This window comes from Saccostrea cucullata, unplaced genomic scaffold, assembly GCF_032062105.1.
Source record: "Saccostrea cucullata isolate Sc308-1 unplaced genomic scaffold, CSIRO_AGI_Scuc_v1 ctg4222, whole genome shotgun sequence".
Classification (NCBI taxonomy): Eukaryota; Metazoa; Mollusca; class Bivalvia; order Ostreida; family Ostreidae; genus Saccostrea; species Saccostrea cuccullata.
In genome coordinates this window covers 21,779-40,953 of record NW_026919377.1, presented here as the reverse complement: position 1 = coordinate 40,953, position 19,175 = coordinate 21,779, and the positions used below count along the sequence as shown (strand labels likewise).

At 35.6% G+C, this 19,175-nt stretch overlaps 1 protein-coding gene across 1 annotated transcript in view; it reads right to left on the bottom strand.

Moving 5' to 3' along the window:
• LOC134230256 (uncharacterized) overlaps positions 1–19,175 on the bottom strand; it is a 63,412-nt gene that overhangs the window by 22,600 nt on the left and 21,637 nt on the right. Inside the window, exon 2 of the mRNA XM_062712027.1 lies at positions 2,589–2,743. Within this exon, the coding sequence (XP_062568011.1) occupies positions 2,589–2,743 (155 nt within the window). The remainder of the gene's footprint in view (positions 1–2,588; positions 2,744–19,175) is intronic.

The window sequence follows — 19,175 nt, the reverse complement described above, 5'->3', positions numbered from 1 at the left end:
TTGAACAAATCTTGCAAATTAATGCGTGTTTATTATTGTGTGACCTTTTTGCACTAAAAAATAACATCTCTGGGGTATTAAAAAACTAAATAGGCAATCAAATATTTTCTTATATCAAGCTTTTTAGGAGTTAAGTGCTGATCAGTCACAAGTATCAAGTAGTTAAAAATAATGAAAGAAAAAGTTGGGGTCAGTGATGTTAATTTTGAAATATGGTCAAAATATGTGATTTTCAGGCAAAAAATGGTGTAAATTTTATTTTGACTTCTTTAATATATCTTCATTTCTTGGCAAAGTTTGTTGAGGGAAGGTGTAAAACTTGTTCTAAAAATATAAATTAAGACCTTTATTAAATATTGCTGCAAAATCACAACGGAAAATATTCCCCGAGTAAAAGTATGTGAGGCCAAAGTTTCAAGACATTAAAATTAATAAATGTGCAGATTTGCAGAAATTTCTGCTGAATATCCTTCCACCACAAGAAATAGTCCCTCATAAATCTTGCTTCTTTGTAGATTTTTAAGCAGTTTTTTCGATGAATGTTAAAAAAATTTACATTGTTGACTATAAATATTTTATAAAAATTGAATTTTCATAAATATTTTTTAAGTAAGAGGTTCTGCGTGAACTTTTCTTAAAAGCTGACAAGTGACTTACCTTAAGGGTTTCTGATACGCTTATATCCTCATACGCAATTTGATATGAGGAAAGTGGTGTATCATAAACCTTTGGTAAGCAAAGTTGGCAAATTTTCCCTTCTGGTAAAATGGCAGTACAGTGGTCATGCATACCTGATTCTATTTATTGTAATAAATACGTGTATCCATGTTAAGTAATAACATTTTAAGAGTTGAAAGTGACAATGATATTTTATTGAAGTATCCCATTTACCAATACTCCCAATTATGAGAATAAATTGAACGTAAAATTTTCGGAATTGAACATATACTCGCCAACACTCCGGTTGGCCTATTGGTATTTAGGCCAAACGACACCAAGGCTCAGACAAATCTGCCCAAGATTTAAGACAGCTAGGTCGGTCCATATATAAAGAACAGCTCGACCCAAGCAAACAATTGTAGGAAATACACAGCATATGTTCATTGTCAGACCAAAATACTAAGTCGCCATACTTTTCCATTTGATTTTTTTTAGATTGATACTCTGTTTTGTACTATGATTTATTTTTCAATATAACATGATTAAAGTTTATCTAATAATTATTATTTGACCCCTTTATCTGTTTCATTTGTAATTATGATTTTATCTTCCTTTGAATTGTCAACGGCAGACAGGCCTTTATTTCCTCTTGATATTATTGAAAGACAAGCTGTTTTGCTTGGGAATATTTTTTTAATATGATCTTTAAATATATCAAGGTTTTGACCTCTACTCCCTGATGGATTTACTTTTTAAGCACAATAGATTCATCATTGAATTCCTAGCCCAGAAAAAACTTCTATAAAGTTCTTCAAATTCAATTAGGAAAATGAGATTGTATTTTTAATTATTCTTATTTATTAATTAAATTGACCCATGAGTATATATATTATACACTGCTCATTTGATATGAAGTTAACGTTATTCTTTAGAAGCATATAGTTTTATTTTATTCCGTTTAAAATCATCACAATTTAAATCCCGAAAAGGAGGACCAATGACCGCAAACCCAGTTCCCGTCCTTTCCATTCGTTTTTATCCAGACCTGGTCATTCTTCTTCATTTTTATAATTGCTGTGGCGGATCCTGATGAATATTTAGTTTTACTTTGACTTCTTCCGTCAACATAGTTGTATCCCACGACATTACTAATGTCATTGAGAACTATATTTGTATTAAACATCCTTCCAGGTGCTGTTAAAATGGTCCATGTAAATGAGAAGATCCCATCCTGAGGCGCCGTGAATTTTCCTGTCGTACCATTATAGGCGGATCCAGAATTTTCGGTTACTGTTCCAAACACAACGACGGCATTATTTCCGAGGTCTTGCATATTACTTGCAGTTCTGGCGTGAAATGAGGTTATTGCTATTGGAAGAAAATATGCTCTTGTGAATGATTATGTATGCAGTTTATTTACAAGTTAACTGCTTTTGTCAGATAATCCATACCTAAAATGAAGCTTTTTTCAGACGATTAATTTACATTCAGCTCAGAACTATTCAAAATATTTCATTAAAAAAAGGTAAAAACCAACAAAAATTTCATTAGCTTTTCGAGTCTCAATTAATTATTTTGTAGATTATGAATAGAAACACTCTGAACTTGCATCAGGCACGTAATATCGTTTGTGGACACCATAGAATTGCCTATCATACCTAAACAAATAGATTAAGAAAGAAAAGAAAAAAAATCATGTTAAAGGATGGGGTTGGGTGGGAGGTGGGATGTTCTTACTTATTCCTAACCAAATTATAACCACATTACTCCGATCGACTTTACTTCAGAGTCGGTCAACGGTGAAAGAAGGAGGGGAGGGGCTTCAACAGAAATTTTCAACAGTAAAAAGTAGTTTGGAAAATAAGTGAACCCCCTCCCTGATGTTACGTGACTGCTTATCATTTTGTTTATTAACATTATTATGTTACCTCTCTCACGTCCCTTACAGTTATTTCCCTTGAAACCCATTCCTCGACACACTTCATTATAAGTATTGAATTTCTGTAGGAAATCTTTTGTGCCTGATTCTGCATTCGCCCCTAGCAGCTGGAAACTTACAAGAAACAGCTTCAAAAACTGGTATCTGTTACAATATTGAAATAATTACTTAAATTTATCAGTGATCCATTGAAATTGTTCAATTAAAAAAAAAAGATCATAAGGTTTTAAATGTATGAAAAGAGACTCACATGTACATTGCTTCTCAAATAGATTTCCTCTGTATATTATAAGAGATTGCGCATTTATTCAATTTAAGTCCAAGTACTATTTATATATTTTACTATTTATATATTGTATGTTTATATATTTAAGGACATTAAAATGTAACATAAGTTGAAATATACTGTTATATATTGATTTTGACTGTCATGATATATTATTTCAATAATTTTAAATGTTAAAAATCACAACAACTTATACATGTATATGTTCTTTTCATTTGTTTCGCAATGTTATTGTGAGTATTATGTTAAAGTGAATCATTGCAAAATAAACATTTTTTTATTCGTTTCTTTTAATATAGAAATTTTACTCATGTCTTAGAGTACATGTAATACAGTGTATATATACTAGTACATGCATTGTATTGATTATACCTATTACATTTTAATATACAGATTATATCTTTGATATGAGATCCAATGCAAGACAAATAATTCAATAATTTAAACTCATAAATATAAATTAGCTTTGAATAAAAATTATTGCTGATTTTTAAACAAGTATCATTTGAGTTCTTAAATTAAACTCGTTTAAGCGATTTCTGAAAGCGATAAAACATGAATTTGCTTAAAGTTTGAACAAATATTAATTTCCTTTACGGATTATATTCTTTAAATCACATTACAGACCTAAATGTTGGCCTTATAAGAAAATATGTATACTCTCGATATAAAGAAATTGCAATTTCGTTATGTAATATATCATTTTAAAATATGATAGGTCTTTGATGAGTTTTCAAGAAGAGGTCACGAGGTTATTTTATCTGACTTGTATAGCAAGCTGTTAAGCTACTATTCACATATTTTTATGGATATTTCCGTTTCCAGATCAAGACAGTTAAGGAGCACACGGCGGGTGTGACCGATCAACAGATTTATTTAATTTAATGGGACTTTTTAACCATACTCAGAGACGTGAGCGTAGTCATGGGCATCGTTCGTACAATAAACCTGCAATACACGACGTTTCTTTTGATTCATTACTACCTTATGTAAATCAACAATTAGGCCTACATCATATTCGAACAAAAATTTACTCTGTACCTTTTAAACATCTAAATAGTCTTCTTGAAAAGGCCAAGGAATATCCAATTTTAGATTCCTCGTAACCTGAATATAAGCTCGGATCTGTGATTATGGATATTGAATATCATATCCTTTTTAAACCCATACCTTTCACGGAAGAAAATGCAGCTAAAACAATCTGTCCTTTCCTTAAACTTCAATATGCCAATAAAGGAATTGAAGCGGTTATTAATATAAGTAATATTCTTAATCACAAAAGGGTCCAGTCTTGTATTCCACCATTTTTCAAGTTAAAAGGTAGACTACACCTTGTATTTCCTACAAATAAACATCGACCAATGCTTCCAAACTTTTCAATTACGAAAACACTTTACATTGCCTTGATACCGACTATCTGAAAAATAACCCCCCTTCGTATTCATGTTCTTCTTCGCCATATAACTATAGTCCTGCTGGACACGTTATTACAGGTGACGTAAATCAGATCCATGTTAAAGTCACGTATTAAAAGATTGAAGGGCAAATTGAAAACCATCCATCCTTCTGTGTTCAATAAACCAGAAGTGGAAAAAGAATTAGATAGATTACACGATCAATACGTACTGGTTCCTGCCGACAAAGCAGGTAACAAGATTGTCTTCGTATGTAAGGCTCATTATATAAATTGCATTCTACAAGTCTGCAAGTGGTAATCCTACTTATACTCATACTTACCTTTCTAAGGAAGAAAATTCTTCAAAATCACCTGTCAGTTTTGAATACTTTAAATATTCCACAGAGCCAAAATGAATTTGAACTACCTTATATATATCGGATTTCGAAACTTCATAAGAATCCTTACAAATAAAGAATACATTAAACTTCATAAGAATCCTTACAAATAAAGATACATTGCAGGTTCCAGTAAATGTTCAACCAAGCCTCTTTTGTTACTCCTCACTAAGATATTGACAGAAGTGAAGGAAAAACTTCAAGAGTACTGTGCAACTATATATTCAAGAAGTGATGTGAATCAGATGTGGAATCCGATACTAAAAAATTCTTAAGAACTTTTGGACAATTTGAAATCACAAGACTTCTTAAAAATCAACAGCTTAAAAACTTACGACTTTTCAACTTTATACACAACAATTCCCCACGACAAATGAAAATCCAGGCTTTTGGATATTATTGACAGCTGCTTCTTCAATAAAAATGGAACTCGTAAATTTACTTACCTCGTCATTGGTAATTTGCAAAATTATTTCGTTAAACAGATTCTGATTGCATATATAAGTACTCTGATGTTGACATCAAGAAGGTGCTTGAGTTTTAATTGACAATACATGTATATATTTGGTTTTTGGAGACCAGGTATTCCAAGAATCTATTAAAATTCCCATGGGTACAAATTGCTCTCTGTTATTAGCAGACTTATTTTTATATTAATATGAAGCAGAATTTATGCAAAATCTTATGCGTGAAAAGAAGAAAACACTTGCTATGTCCTTCAACTCGACATTTAGATATATCGACGGCGTATTGTCAATTAATAATGATAATTTCCATTCCTACGTCGATACGATATATCCTGGTGAACTTGAGATAAAATATACCATAGAGTCTGACTCTTCTGCTTCATATTTGGAAATTTTACTTGATAAAGACATTAATGGTAATCTAACAACCAAGCCATATGATAAACGTGATGACTTTAACTTTTCTATCGTCAACTTCGTTACTTATGCAGCAATATACCTTCATCACCTGCATACGGAGTATATATACCTCAGTTGATTCGATACGCAGGAGCATATTCTACGTATCAAAAATTTCTTAAACGAGGTAAATTATTGACAAGCAAGTTGATGAAACAAGAATATCAGCAGTCTTGTTTAAAGTCATCATTTCGTAAGTTCTATGGTCGATACAATGACCTTGTCAGCAAATACAATTTATCATTGAGTCAAATGCTGACTGACATTTTTCATACCAATTGTTAGTCCATTTTTATACACTTTTTTATACAAATTGACGACGGATGTTTTTCCCGTTATTTCCTGATCATGACAACGAGCAGATGGCGGGTGTGACCGGTCAACAGGGGATGCTCACTCCTCCATGGCACCTGATCCCGCCTCTGATGTTTCGGAGGTCCGTGTTACTCGGCTCTTATTTTGTATTGTTTAATGGATTTTGAGATTGAATACTGTTATTATCTCCATATCCTTTCCTTACTCCTCCTTGTCACTTGATTCCACATTGATGTTTTTACACGACCACATATGCCGAATGCTCTCCATTTTGCATTTTTCCAATGGACCTTTGAACTTGATTTCTGTGCAGTATTTTCACCAAAAATGTGTTCTCTGTTGTTCCCATAGATCATATACATACAATAATTAAGATTGCATATATCACGAATGACAAATAAACTGCTTTCATTACTAGTGGCCAATCAGCTTTTATCAGGTGGAAGGTAAATGGAAGCTGGACCAGAGATTAATTAAGGATTCCATGATGACCTCACAGAAATTAATCGTCATCAATATCAAATTCCAAGTGTGCAGGCCGTTAGCAATCACTTAAAAAAAAAAAAGAATGACATTTTAATAGGTTGTGGGTATTATGGAGCAATCACTTTGAAAAATTATGAATGACTCTTTAGTTCCAGATTTTATGGAGCTTACAGAAAATTTTGCATTAAAATCTGCCGAAAGAGCGATGAAAATGTAAATCTACGGAATGTATTAAGAACATTTTTATTCCGTTCGGTCATATTTTTATTCATCGCCAAAATCCCTAGACAACACAAAATCCGGAAATATGTCACAGGATAGAAGGATTTGAATACTCTGTCAGATGTGACGTGAGTCTTCTCTCCATACGATTACCTTTAATCAAATAAACCAATGAAAAATTAAAATATTGTTTCAGTATAAGAATGAAGCTTGTCCATTGGTGTTATATGAAGGCTGTAATCGTCATCTTAGAACCAAACATGATTTTTTGACATCATGTGTAGATATTTAATAATGTATATTGAGGCTACCTTAACAAACTATTTATTCTGGATGGTTTTATTAGTCATTATTTTACTGGTAATAAGACCTTCGTGTGATCCAGTACCGAGGAATATCAAACACATTGGAACTAGATCCAGTACCTAGGAATATCAAACACATTGGAACTAGTTAAAAATGCACCACTTGGTGTACATACAAAAACAGATCATAATAGACTTTGATATGGAATTGAAATGAAATATTGTGCATTCTGTGTTTAAGAGGTCCGATCCCGAGCTTTTGAGCAGAGTTTGGTCTGGACCTTTATTATATGTTTGAAACATCTGCTTAAATTTGTCGAAGAGTTGAAGACTATAGAATAACTTTCTTGGATATTATTTTTAAAATGCCAGGAAAATCACAAAGGTAAAATAATTCATTGTCTTTTTAAAAATAGACTGTAGTGTTAAAGAAGCATGTTGACCCCCATTTTCTGAATTGTTTTTTAATTCAGCTATGTATGTAGAAAATAAAAATGTACATGACAAAAATGTTTGACTTTAAATATCAGGAGCTTACCTCGTTAAGTCTTCTCTTTTTACTTTATATAAGTATATTTAAATAGACGGACCATTTATTAACTCAATATTAATTTCGGTATAAGCATGCATATGGGTTTGACTGTTACCTTTTATTTTTACATGTTTTCAAGTGAATTCGTACACGTATCTTTGTTTTAAGGTGACTTCGTACACGTATCTTTTATTTAAAGCACAAACTGTTTTTTTTATTGATAATTCAGAGAATATTTGTATTACCGTAAACCATTATTCGTACGTTGATACCGTGAAAGATTTTAGTAAACGACAATCATATCGATATTTTCTAGATGCCATTTTGTAAAATGGCTATTATGGCTTCCAGGGCCTGATTCTGTTATGGCCCAAAATCCCGTTTTCTTTATATTACAAAAGACTATATTTGTACCAAAATCATGATTTTTGTCACGAAGTGCACAAAAGGTTACCTATGCAATAGTACCACTGCCGTATTCTCACGTAGTGTTGGTAATCAGTTTTATAGCTTACATCAGTATGTATCATCATGTGAAGTTTCATTACACAACTTGAATGGTTTCTTTAAAATAAAGCTAAACACTAATTTTAAGAAAAGTTAAGTGAAGGTCAAAGGAAAGTCAAGGTAAAAAAAGATTGCTGCAGTTGGATAGTTTACATCAATATATGCATCAAAATATGAACTTTGATAAAAATATCTAGAAAGTTTCTTTGAGCTTGATGGAAAGACAGTTGGAAGGGTGGAGGACGGACATGAAAAAAACTATACATGTATTCCTTATCATGGCTTGGCATAAAAAACATGAATCTACATATGTGGATGTTTCCATATCAAGATTATACAAGCAAATTCAAAGAATTGTGGATTTTAAAAGTTCCAATTATGGGCCAAAAATTTATACCCCCCTTTTATCAAACCTAATTTACATCATTTATAAAATTCTGTTATTTAATTTCAGACTGGTAATGGATTAAGAATATGAAATACTTATAAGATCGAGGCCAATGGGTCACATGGTCACCTGAAAATATTATGCTCAATTTTTCCTTGGTAAAGCCCAATTTAAAGGATTGTGCATTTGGAGGCAAACACCTTAGTGCGGGTATTACTGTCTCGTGACAGCATCCCGTTAATTCACTCATGTGGTACGGCACATTTCTACCGTAAAATGTGCACTTTTTACCAAAATCTGTATGTTCTCTGAAATTTTATCGTAAATTTTAACTAAAATGTCCAAACAAGTAAGGGGTTGTAATGTCGTCAGAAAGGGGGCGGGTTTCTTTATCCAATATTCTGTAAAGCTTAAACCTCTGGAAATATGAAATATTTAAATGGGTTACTGAATATCAAAATACATTCAGGGTACTTGTTGTTAAATGCTAAAAAAGATTAGAGAGGCGAGAGGTATAAAAAATAATGTCGATTTATAGGAAGGGTGTTCAAAGTTTATCACGTTGAAAAGTGACGTTGATCCTGTGTGGTAGATGTAGAAGTCTGACAAGCAAATACGCTGTTATAGTCAAGTGAGGATCTTTCACTATGTATAGATCTCTATTTACAATATTGTGTGCATGTGCATTGAAATCAGCTGTTCATGACATTGTACATTTAAATTAACAATACCAGTTTCATTCTTTACTTAACTATAATGCCAACACCGATGACTTGGATAAATAACATAAAAATTCTTTTTTCAGTAGAAATCAGCAATATTTTTCATAGATCTATATTCAGATAGGTGACGTGAGAAATGTTTTCGAGGCAAAGTGGCAGACTTCTATAAGATTGTGACCCAATGTTAAATTGTGTGCACGATTTTGTAAAGAATTGCACAAAAACGACATATCTAAGCAGTAAAGAATACTTAGGATTTCTTTATATCTTACGGATTATTATTATACCCGCACTTTCTAAAGAAAGTTCGGGTATATTGTTGTTACTCATGTCCGTCCGTCCGTCTGTCACACCTTTCTTCCCTGAACTTCTCCTACATTTTACATAGTAGCTTAATCATCATCCGGGAGATGGTTGGTGGTGTCATGTAGATGTGCAGTAAGGTTTCGGAATTTTCATTTCCCCCCGGGGTTCAAATGGTGGTCGAAAAATGACATTTTTAATGTTAAAAGCCCCGTCTTCCCTGAACTCCTTCTACATTTTACTCAGCAGCCTAATCATCTTTTGGGAGATGGTTGGTGGTGTCATGTAGATGTGCAGTAAGGTTTCAAAATGTTGATTTTGCCCCGAGGGGTCAAGTGGGGGTCGGAAAATGACGTTTTTTTATGTTAAAAGTCCCGTCTTCTACGAACTCCTTCTTCATTTTACTCAGCAGCCTAATCGTCTTTTGAGAGATGGTTGATGGTGTCATGTAGATGTGCAGTAAGGTTTCGAAATTTTGATTTTGCCCCAGGAGGTCAAATAGGGGTCAAAAATGACGTTTTTATGCTAAAAGCCCCGTCTTCCCTGAACTCCTTCTACATTTTACTCAGCAGCCTAATCATCTTTTGGGAGATGGTTGGTGGTGTCATGTAGATGTGCAGTAAGGCTTTGGAATTTTGATTTTGCCCGGGGAGGGTCAAATGGGGTAGATTTTATATATATATATATATTTGATATGTTTAATCATCCTGCTTTCAAGAACTTCCCTAATATTAGCTTTACATTAGCTTTAAACCATGATCATTTGGAAAATGATTGGTTTGTTTTGTGTATGTGTAATTAAAATGGTTTCAAAATTTGCATTTTCATGTGGATGGCAAAAAGGGGCAGGAAATACAAATTAAAGAGAAGGGAGGTCAAGGTCACAGGAATGTGCAAGGTGAAGTTTTTGATGCAGTTGACTAGCTCTCACTAATACATATCAGCATGTTATGTTTGAAAAAAAAAATCTTGAATGATTTAATGAAACTGAGCTTAATTCACTTATTTTAAGAAAAGAGAGGTCAAAGGAAAAGTTGGGGTCAAAATGTTGTTGCAGTTGAAAAGCTTATGAAGTTTAATAAAAATATTAACAGTTTTGTAAAACTCAGATAAATACTAATTTAAAAAGTGAGGTCAAGGTCAAAGGAAAAGTCAATGTAAAAATAAAGTTGATGCAATTGATAGCTTTCAGCAGTATGGTTCAGCATATGAAGTTTCATATATCAATATCTTGAAATATTTACATTCAGTGTTCTTATGAAATCCATTAGAAATCCACGACGTTCAAATTTCTATAACACACGCGAAACCTTGTCACCGCGCATTAGAATACACAGAAGGAACTATAAGCATTTTCAATACTCTTGGGACACCAAAATGTAAAATGTTTTATTTCAATTTCACGAAAAAATAAAACCCTGAAAAATTAGCGTAAAAATTAACGTAATGTGCTTTAAGAATTAATTTGTCACTTTTTTCCTCGCAATGTTTGTTTGCGTTATTTAACTTTGCAACGTCATTTAACGTCAATTGACGTCACAAACGGCTCTTACATCTATTAACCACGGCAGTTTTTAACAGCGCTAAATTTACATTTAACATGAACGAAATAAGCAATTACGAAGAAAGAAAATTAGAGAATGTAAATATAAGCATTGAATTCATATTTTTGGCTGTCTTCGGTCCTATAACACACCTGGCCGTGCCGACAAATTATCATACCGCGCTAACGCGCGGTATTCAATTTGTCGGCACGGCCAGGTGTGTTATAGGACCGAAGACAGCCAAAAATATGAATTCAATGCTTAATTGTTTATTCAAAACTGATCTAGACATTATTTTTAGAATCTGAAAAGTTAGGAAAAGGTTAAAGGAAATGTCAAGGTAAAAAAGAGTGAAGCATTGTAAAGCTTACATCAGTATACAAATGTATCATCATGTGAAGTTGATCATTACACAACTTGAATGGTTTCTTTAAAATAAAGCTAAACACTTATTTAAAGAAAAGTTAAGTGAAGGTCAAAGGAAAAGTCAAGGTCAAAAAATATTGCTGCAGTTGGATAGTTTACATCAGTATGCATCAACGTATGAACTTTGATAAAAATATCTAGAAAGTTTCCTTGAGCCCTATGGAAAGACAGATGGAAGGGTGGAGGACGGACATGACAAAAACTATACATGCATTCATAATCATGGCGTGGCATAAAAATCTTGAATCCACATTATATGAGGATGTTTCCATATCAAGATTATACAAGCAAATTCAAAGAATTGTGGTCCTCTGCTTTCTGTGTCTTAGTGAAGGAGATGCCATAATTTATGGCAGATTGTGTGATAAATATGCACCCTTATAATATGTTAATTTATGAAAATTAGGTCAAAGGGGAAAACTCATAGCATGCTCGGAAATATTTTGTTGCAGGTAATGTACATTTCAAATATGAAAGTCCAATTTCTTTTCAATCAAAAGTTATATATATATATATATATATATATATATATATATATATATATATATATATATTGAAACAGAAAAAAATTCACAGTGCTCGGTACTTGACAGGTAAATCTTTTAAAAAAAAAACACGAAAACCCTTAGTTTAGCTTAAGCGCTTTCATTTCAAATCTTCAGAAACTTTACAATACGTTACATAGCAACATAACGTTATAACGTCATAATAAGCGGAACATTACATACAAACGTCTATTGTGACGTCATAGTTAAACTTTGCGGAAAAACTGCTCAATTGTTCAGTCTAGGTTTGAACATATGTATAAAATGTTTTTCTTTCTCACGTCTCTGAATATCGCTTTCACTTGAAAGTATGTAAAAAGGAAATATAGTGAATTGTTTATTTCCACAAGTATCCAAATGTTCACTCAGAGGGATTTGCCGATATTCTGGAGAGTTAATATGTTGTCGGTGGACACGCATCCGGGCACGCAATTGATTGCTCGTTTCCCCGATATAAAATTCTTGGCATCCAGCACACGTAATTACATATTTTACATTTTTAGTGGCACAAGACATGTTTGCATTTACTTTGAATTGTCTTCCATTAAAGTCATAAGTTGATCCTTCCATTATATGTGTACACGTCCCGCAACGCGCGTCTTCACACTTGGTCACTTTGTATCTATTCTTAAAATGGGACGAACACAGAATTCTTCTAAGATTCTTGGGCTGTCTTCTGCTGTTAATAAATTTTACATCTCTATATATTTGTTGTGTTGACCGGTCCGTTTTCAGAACGTTGTTAAGTTGGTGTACTACGGAGGTCAAATTATGATTCCTTGGATTGTGGGTATGCACAAATGGAATTATATCTGTTTTATTTTTCCTGGGTTTTTGTAGACAGTAATTCTGACCGTTCATATCCTTTGGCTTTCAATATCCCGTTATCTATCAGGTTTTGAGGATATCCCTGTTTTAAAAGGTATAACTTGAGTTCTTTTAGTCGGATATCTCTGGTGTTTTCGTCACTAACGATAGCACATAAACGTCTAGCCAGATTGTGTGGAATTGCTGTTTTTGTGTGATGAGGGTGACAGGATCCAAAATGTAAATACTGGTGGGTGTCAGTTGATTTGTAGAAAATATCCGTTGAAAGTTTGGTATATTCTTTGACGACAAGAACGTCAAGGAAAGGTAATTTCATATCACTGCTTTCCATGGTAAATTTAATGTTGGAATCTAAGTCGTTTAATAATTGGTGGAAAATTGATAATCTCTCAATGTTGCCATTCCAAAGAATGAAACAGTCATCTAAAAATCGTTTCCACTTTGATGTTATAGCTTCAGCGTCCTCTTCTCCCCATAGAGTGACAAGTCGTTGATGGAGTTTTTGTTCGAGGTATCCCAAAGTTAAGGTGGCATACGTGGGAGCTACTTTTGTTCCCATCGCTGTTTGGTTTTAATAAAATGTTCTATTCCGAAGGCAAATGTATTGTTTTGCAGTATAATTCTTAATCCTTCTAAGATGAATTCTTGCTCAAAACGATCCTGAAGTAAGTCTGGGTATCTATCAATCCAGTATTTAACCGCTTTTATACCCAAGTCAACGGGTATATTTGTGTATAAATTCACGACGTCGAATGACACGAGTTTCGTATTAGGTTGAATATGTTCTGGTAGGTGGTTGATAAAATCTATATCATCTCTTATAAAACTGGGAACCTTTTCACAATAAGGCTTTAATAAAATGTCTAACAAGTGACTCAGTCTTTGAGTTGAACAATTAGGCCCCCCTACGATTGGCCGAAAAGAGAGATCTTCAGGATTTAGACAGCAAATATATATTCCTTTCTGAGCTTGTATGGCGTTTTTTATTAATGATGACTTGTGAACTTTTGGTAATCCGTAAAATTGACTCTCCTTTGTTTCAAAGTTTGTGAGATAGTCTTTCTCCTTCGCAGTTAAATCTCCCGAGGATGGCCCACTGACAAGTTGTTTTATCTTTGCTAAAGTTCTGTCTCGTGATTTGCATTAATACTCCCATAGTAGTTAGGGTCCTGTAGCATATTCCAAATCTTACGTTCGTAATATGTTTTAATCATGATTACTACTCCACCTCCTTTGTCGGCTTCTTTGATAACGATACTTTCGTCATTATGTAAGTCATTTAAAGCTTTTTGCTCTTCTTTTGTGAGATTAGATCTAAAATTCTTCTTAATATTAGGTAGGTTTATATTATCTAGGGTTTCACATACCGTATCTAGAGTTCGATTTCTACCTCGTTTTGGAATAAAGTGGGATTTATTTCTAACCAGGTCCTCTGGTTCCTCATTTTCACTATCTTCTGTTGATTCGTCGTTATCTTCGTAAAAGTATTCCCTTAGTCGTAGTCGCCTTGTATACTGTATAGGGGGAAAATAACTCGCGGTGTTAATATTCGCTATATTCACGGTGTTAACAAATCCGTGAATTCAAGAAACAGTGAATAAATTTTCAATAATCTCCATGTTTTATTTGGAAAATTGAGAATAGACTACGATAGATTTATATAGGTGTTCGTGCAGTCCATGGTCATTTCAGTAATTGCGAGTAGTGCCGTCATTCAATTAATTTTAATTATCACGCTTTACTTTAATTCAAATCGGCAGATAATAATGTGTTTGTTCAAAAGCTGTTTAATAGCCAACGCTACATGTTTCATCAATCAAAACACGTGGGTCATGGATTTTGATTACTTGTGCATAACTATAATGTTACCATGTGTATTTGTTACCTGCATTCTCATGCATATTAGTTCATGTAGTTTTTATCGACATTTTGGTTTTTAAAAATCATTCAAATAAATATGGAACTTACTGACGAAGGAAGTGTGGAAGGATATTATTTCGTAGAACGTAGAACTACATAAAAAGTTTTATTTCCGTCCAGTAGTTTTTCGCTGCGTTGTATTGAAGATCTCGGGTGCATATGCACTCATCGTAATAGCAAAGTATAGGAAAGTCATTTAACTTTTAGGGAATATTAATAACTGCACTTGTGTTAATTAATTAATTATAAAATCTAACAATTTTGTAATAACTTACCCTGTTGTTCGTGAAATAAAGACATAACGCTGATTAATGTCGTTTACATGTAGCTATGGTTTGGATTAAATGGAGACAAGGAAAATAACTTTTATTCCAATTACCAAATTCCGCGAATTCAAGAAACCGCGATCGTGTCAGATGAGAGAAAACCGTGAAAATTACAACCCGTGAAATTAATCCCCTATACAGTATTCCTTTACGTCCGTTTTAAGTTCTTGGTCATTCATACGTGGGGTGGGTGTATATTTCAAGCCTCTAAATAAAAACTTTATCTCTGCTTTAGTTAATATCCTATCTGAAAGATTAAACACTTTAGGATCAACTTCTTTTGATTCCTTGGTTTTATTTGTTCCCTCAACATCAACTAAATTTACGTTGTCTGTTGATATAATTGTGGTATGTGCCTCTGTCCTTGGTTGGGCTTGCCGCCTCCTAAAAAATAGTGCCGCACACCACATCCGATGAACGTTGTTTTTTCATTTCTATAAATGTTTGAGGGTTTGTACTGTCTATTAATCCGTTGGTGGTGGTGGTTATTATTTTGTAGATGGTTAATTCCTTGTTGGTATTTCCTCTTAAAGCTATGATTCTTCGATAGGAGGGAGGCGAGTTTCGTTTCGCGTTATTAAAAGTTGTCCATCGAATGTAATGGCGATGTAGACTTTGTTTTGGGGGCATTGCTTGATTTGCTTTCTGATTTCTCGTGGCATTGGGATTCGATCCAGTCCGCATGGTATCATTGCTCACAACAGATGCATAGGTAGCTCTTGTCGTATCATTCTAACCGGAGTTTTTTGGTCCTGGTTTTCTTATCAACTGTTTTCCTTTTGGCTCTTTAGTAGACTCCTTGCCATCTGTTTTTGCGTAGTCTAATAGCCAGGTTTCCGTGAATCTCCATCTGTTAAATGATTTGTCCTCTTCCTTTTGACAATCAGATTTCCATAGTTTTTGAAGCATTTCTAAAATTACTCCAGTGGCGTTATTTTTCAATTTCAGATCCATTTCTTCGTCTAATCTCAATACATTTCTCTGGTTATTCTCTGCTCACATCCGTAGTAACTCTATTTTACCTCTAACGCGATTTTTAGCAACCTCTATACGGACTGCAGTTTGATCCTTAGGTTCTCCTCGGATTTCCTTTATCCTGAACTTTTTAGGTATAATGAGACTTTCCTGGTTTATCCATTTTTCAAAGTAATCTGCATGGTTAGCATTGTTGATTTGCTTCCAATATGTTTGTTTCCTAAAATTGAGAATCCAGCTCCATTCACTTTTCATCTTTTGCTTAATACGGTAAGCCTCCTTTTGCAAAACTAGCTCATTCAATCAAAGTTGGCGATTGATATACATTTTCCTCAGTTCCGGTGGTTTTTACATTTGTTTCCTCCGTATCCTCAAAATTATAAGGAAAAGCATTTTGTAATTCTCGCTCAGTGGTGCCTGAAGAACGCTTCACAACATCAATCAATTCTTCTAATAGTTTGTTTGTAGTATCCGTTTTCTTCAAAAGTTCCGCCATTGAATTATCAATGTCCATTTCTTTCTCTTTGTTTGCTGATCTCCGTGTTTCCATCTATATATATATATTTAAATACAAGATGTCCTTGGTATAGGTATGTACATATAGAAAAATAATCCAGAGTTTGGAAAAGATGATCACATTTTATTCCAAAGCGTTTTCGCCATTCGGCTCTTCAGTGGATTTTGAATAACAATAGCAACATGACATCACATAATCCTCCAAACTAGTCGCGACCAACATCGACAGGACTGCATTCGGGGCAGATATATGGAGGTACTGATTTAGCAAAATCCTCACTAATACCCACACACCCAGGATGAAACCAGTGCTGGCAGCTGTCGCAGTGCACCATCATCCCCTTGGGATTATACTGCAAACAAACACAATATTTTCTGGTTTCAGTTCCCCTGGCTCTAGGTCTTTTGGGCGACTTGGGCTGTAAGGGCTGATCTTGTCTTTCCCTAACCCGCTTACGAGTACCTATATAGGGACCTACTGACTCCGCTGGCTTGGGACTAACTTTTGAGTGACCCCCACTCCCCGGGCTCTCAGGACTTATTCCTGAGTCTGCGGTCCCCAGCGGTGCAACCACGTCATGTAAAGGAGAACTGTCCCCATCTCGGGCTACTGACTGTCCGGGCAACTTATTCTGATAATTAATTAACCATTTAGGGAGTTGACTGGACTCGCACTTCTTAAGCTTGTCATGGTGCATAACCTTGACCTCGCGCCGAGATTTGACTACGAATATTGTGTCTGACTTGGCTTCAATTATGACCCCAGGCCCCTCCAAACTGACTCTACCTTTTTTCCCGCATTGCGGCGCCAGTATACCAAATCTCCGACCTTGAACTTGTTAGTACGGACCTTAATGTCATGCGACCTTTTCACTGCCTTCTGCGCGACTTTAAGTTTCTTGCGGGCAATGTCGTACGCGCCTTGAACATTCTCCTCTAGGTTTCGTACATATCTGTCCACCTCCCCCTCCTCCCCATTTTGAAAAGACGTGGAAGGCGGTAGGGCAAACATCAAGGTTGCTGGTATATTCACTTCACGGCCGGTATAACCGGTATGGCGATAAACCGCCGACCGCAATGCTCCAGCCTAGGTATTTAACCCATGACTTGGGCTCGCCATCGACGTAAGAGCGAACTGCATCCATTAGAGTGCGGTAATAGCGCTCTACCTGACCATCCTTGACGGACGGTAGGATTTGGTCCTGGCTTTATGTATCCCTAACATGGCGCAAATCTTACAAAATAGCTCGCTCTCGAAAATACCGTCCTGATCTGTAAAGATTTCGTAAGGATAGCCAAATCGAGAGAAGAAGTCATTGATAGCGGAGCGGGCAAAACTTCCGCTGTTTGAGACGGAAGCGGAATACACTCTACCCACTTGGTAAAATTGTCTACCATCATAAGAATGTATTCGTTTCCGCTATCAGTTTTGGGGAGTGGCCCGAGAAAGTCCAGATGTACCCTTTCCATCGGGCTTTTGGCTTGATAACTCTTAAGCTCGGATCTGCTCGGCAACGAACCTCGCTTGTTTCTCGCACAAACGTCGCAAGATTCGACATATAGCTTAATTTCCTTAGTCATGCACCACAAGTAGAACTGTTGTTTAAGACGCTCTTTAGTTCTCTGGATTTCCTGGTGACCAGAGGACGGTATGTCATGACACAAGTGCATGATCTTGGATCGAAGACTGCGCGGCACGAGGAGCCGACGGGACGCATCCGAGTCATCGGGTTCTCGCCAAACAACACCTGACTCGTCTAGATAAAAGCAGTCTCGCTCCAGAAGATAGCACTTCTCTTCCGGACTGCAGATAATTAAGTCGCTTTCGGTAGGTAAGGCCCCAGACTCTAAGTACTCTCTCAGGTATACTATAGCTCCATCCTTTCTCTGTTTCTGAGCTAAATCTGCGGAACTGTATGAGGATAGCGGAATTCCCGCAGTGTCACCTGTTAACTGACAGACTTGAGGACTAACTGTCTCAATCTTGGGATTTACACTCAACAGCCCACTGACATTAATCTGAAAACTGGGAAGTGCAGACGCACTTACAGTCAAGGGAGTATCATCCCAAGAACTGGAAACAATGGCCTGACGAAGAGTGGGATCTAACGAACCACATTCAACCCACTCAGCGGACGGACTCTCCGCTGGCACAGGCTTTTCGTCAAAGAGTTGGGACAAAGGAATTACATCGTCGATTTCGGTATTAAAGTCATGCCAGCGCTCTTGGGCTCGGCGGCAATACCGGCATCCGCCGCACGGCAAGTCTTCGACCCTAATTCTCGTCGAGTACCCCTGGCACGAGTCGGGTATGTCCCGGGACAGCGCGTCAGCATTGACATGTTTTTTTCCCGGGCGGTGTACGACCCGCATATTGTACTGACTCAGTTTTTCGAGCCATCGAGCGATTTGGTTCTGCGGATGCTTGAAGTTCATTAGCCAGACCGGGCTATGGTAATCGGTCCTGACCGTGAACTTGCGACCCAGCAGGTCGGAATTGTCCTGTAAAATTAATAACCGCCAATAGCTCTTTACGAGTAGTACAATACCTGCGCTGTTCTGCGGATAGCACAGCACTCCCATACCCTATTGTTCTTTCTTTCCCACCCCAGACTTAATTCCCCGCCTACGGCATGATCCGAGGCATCAGTATCCAGGATGAAATGACCTGTACTGTTCGGTATCGCTAGTACTGGAGATTTGGTCATTA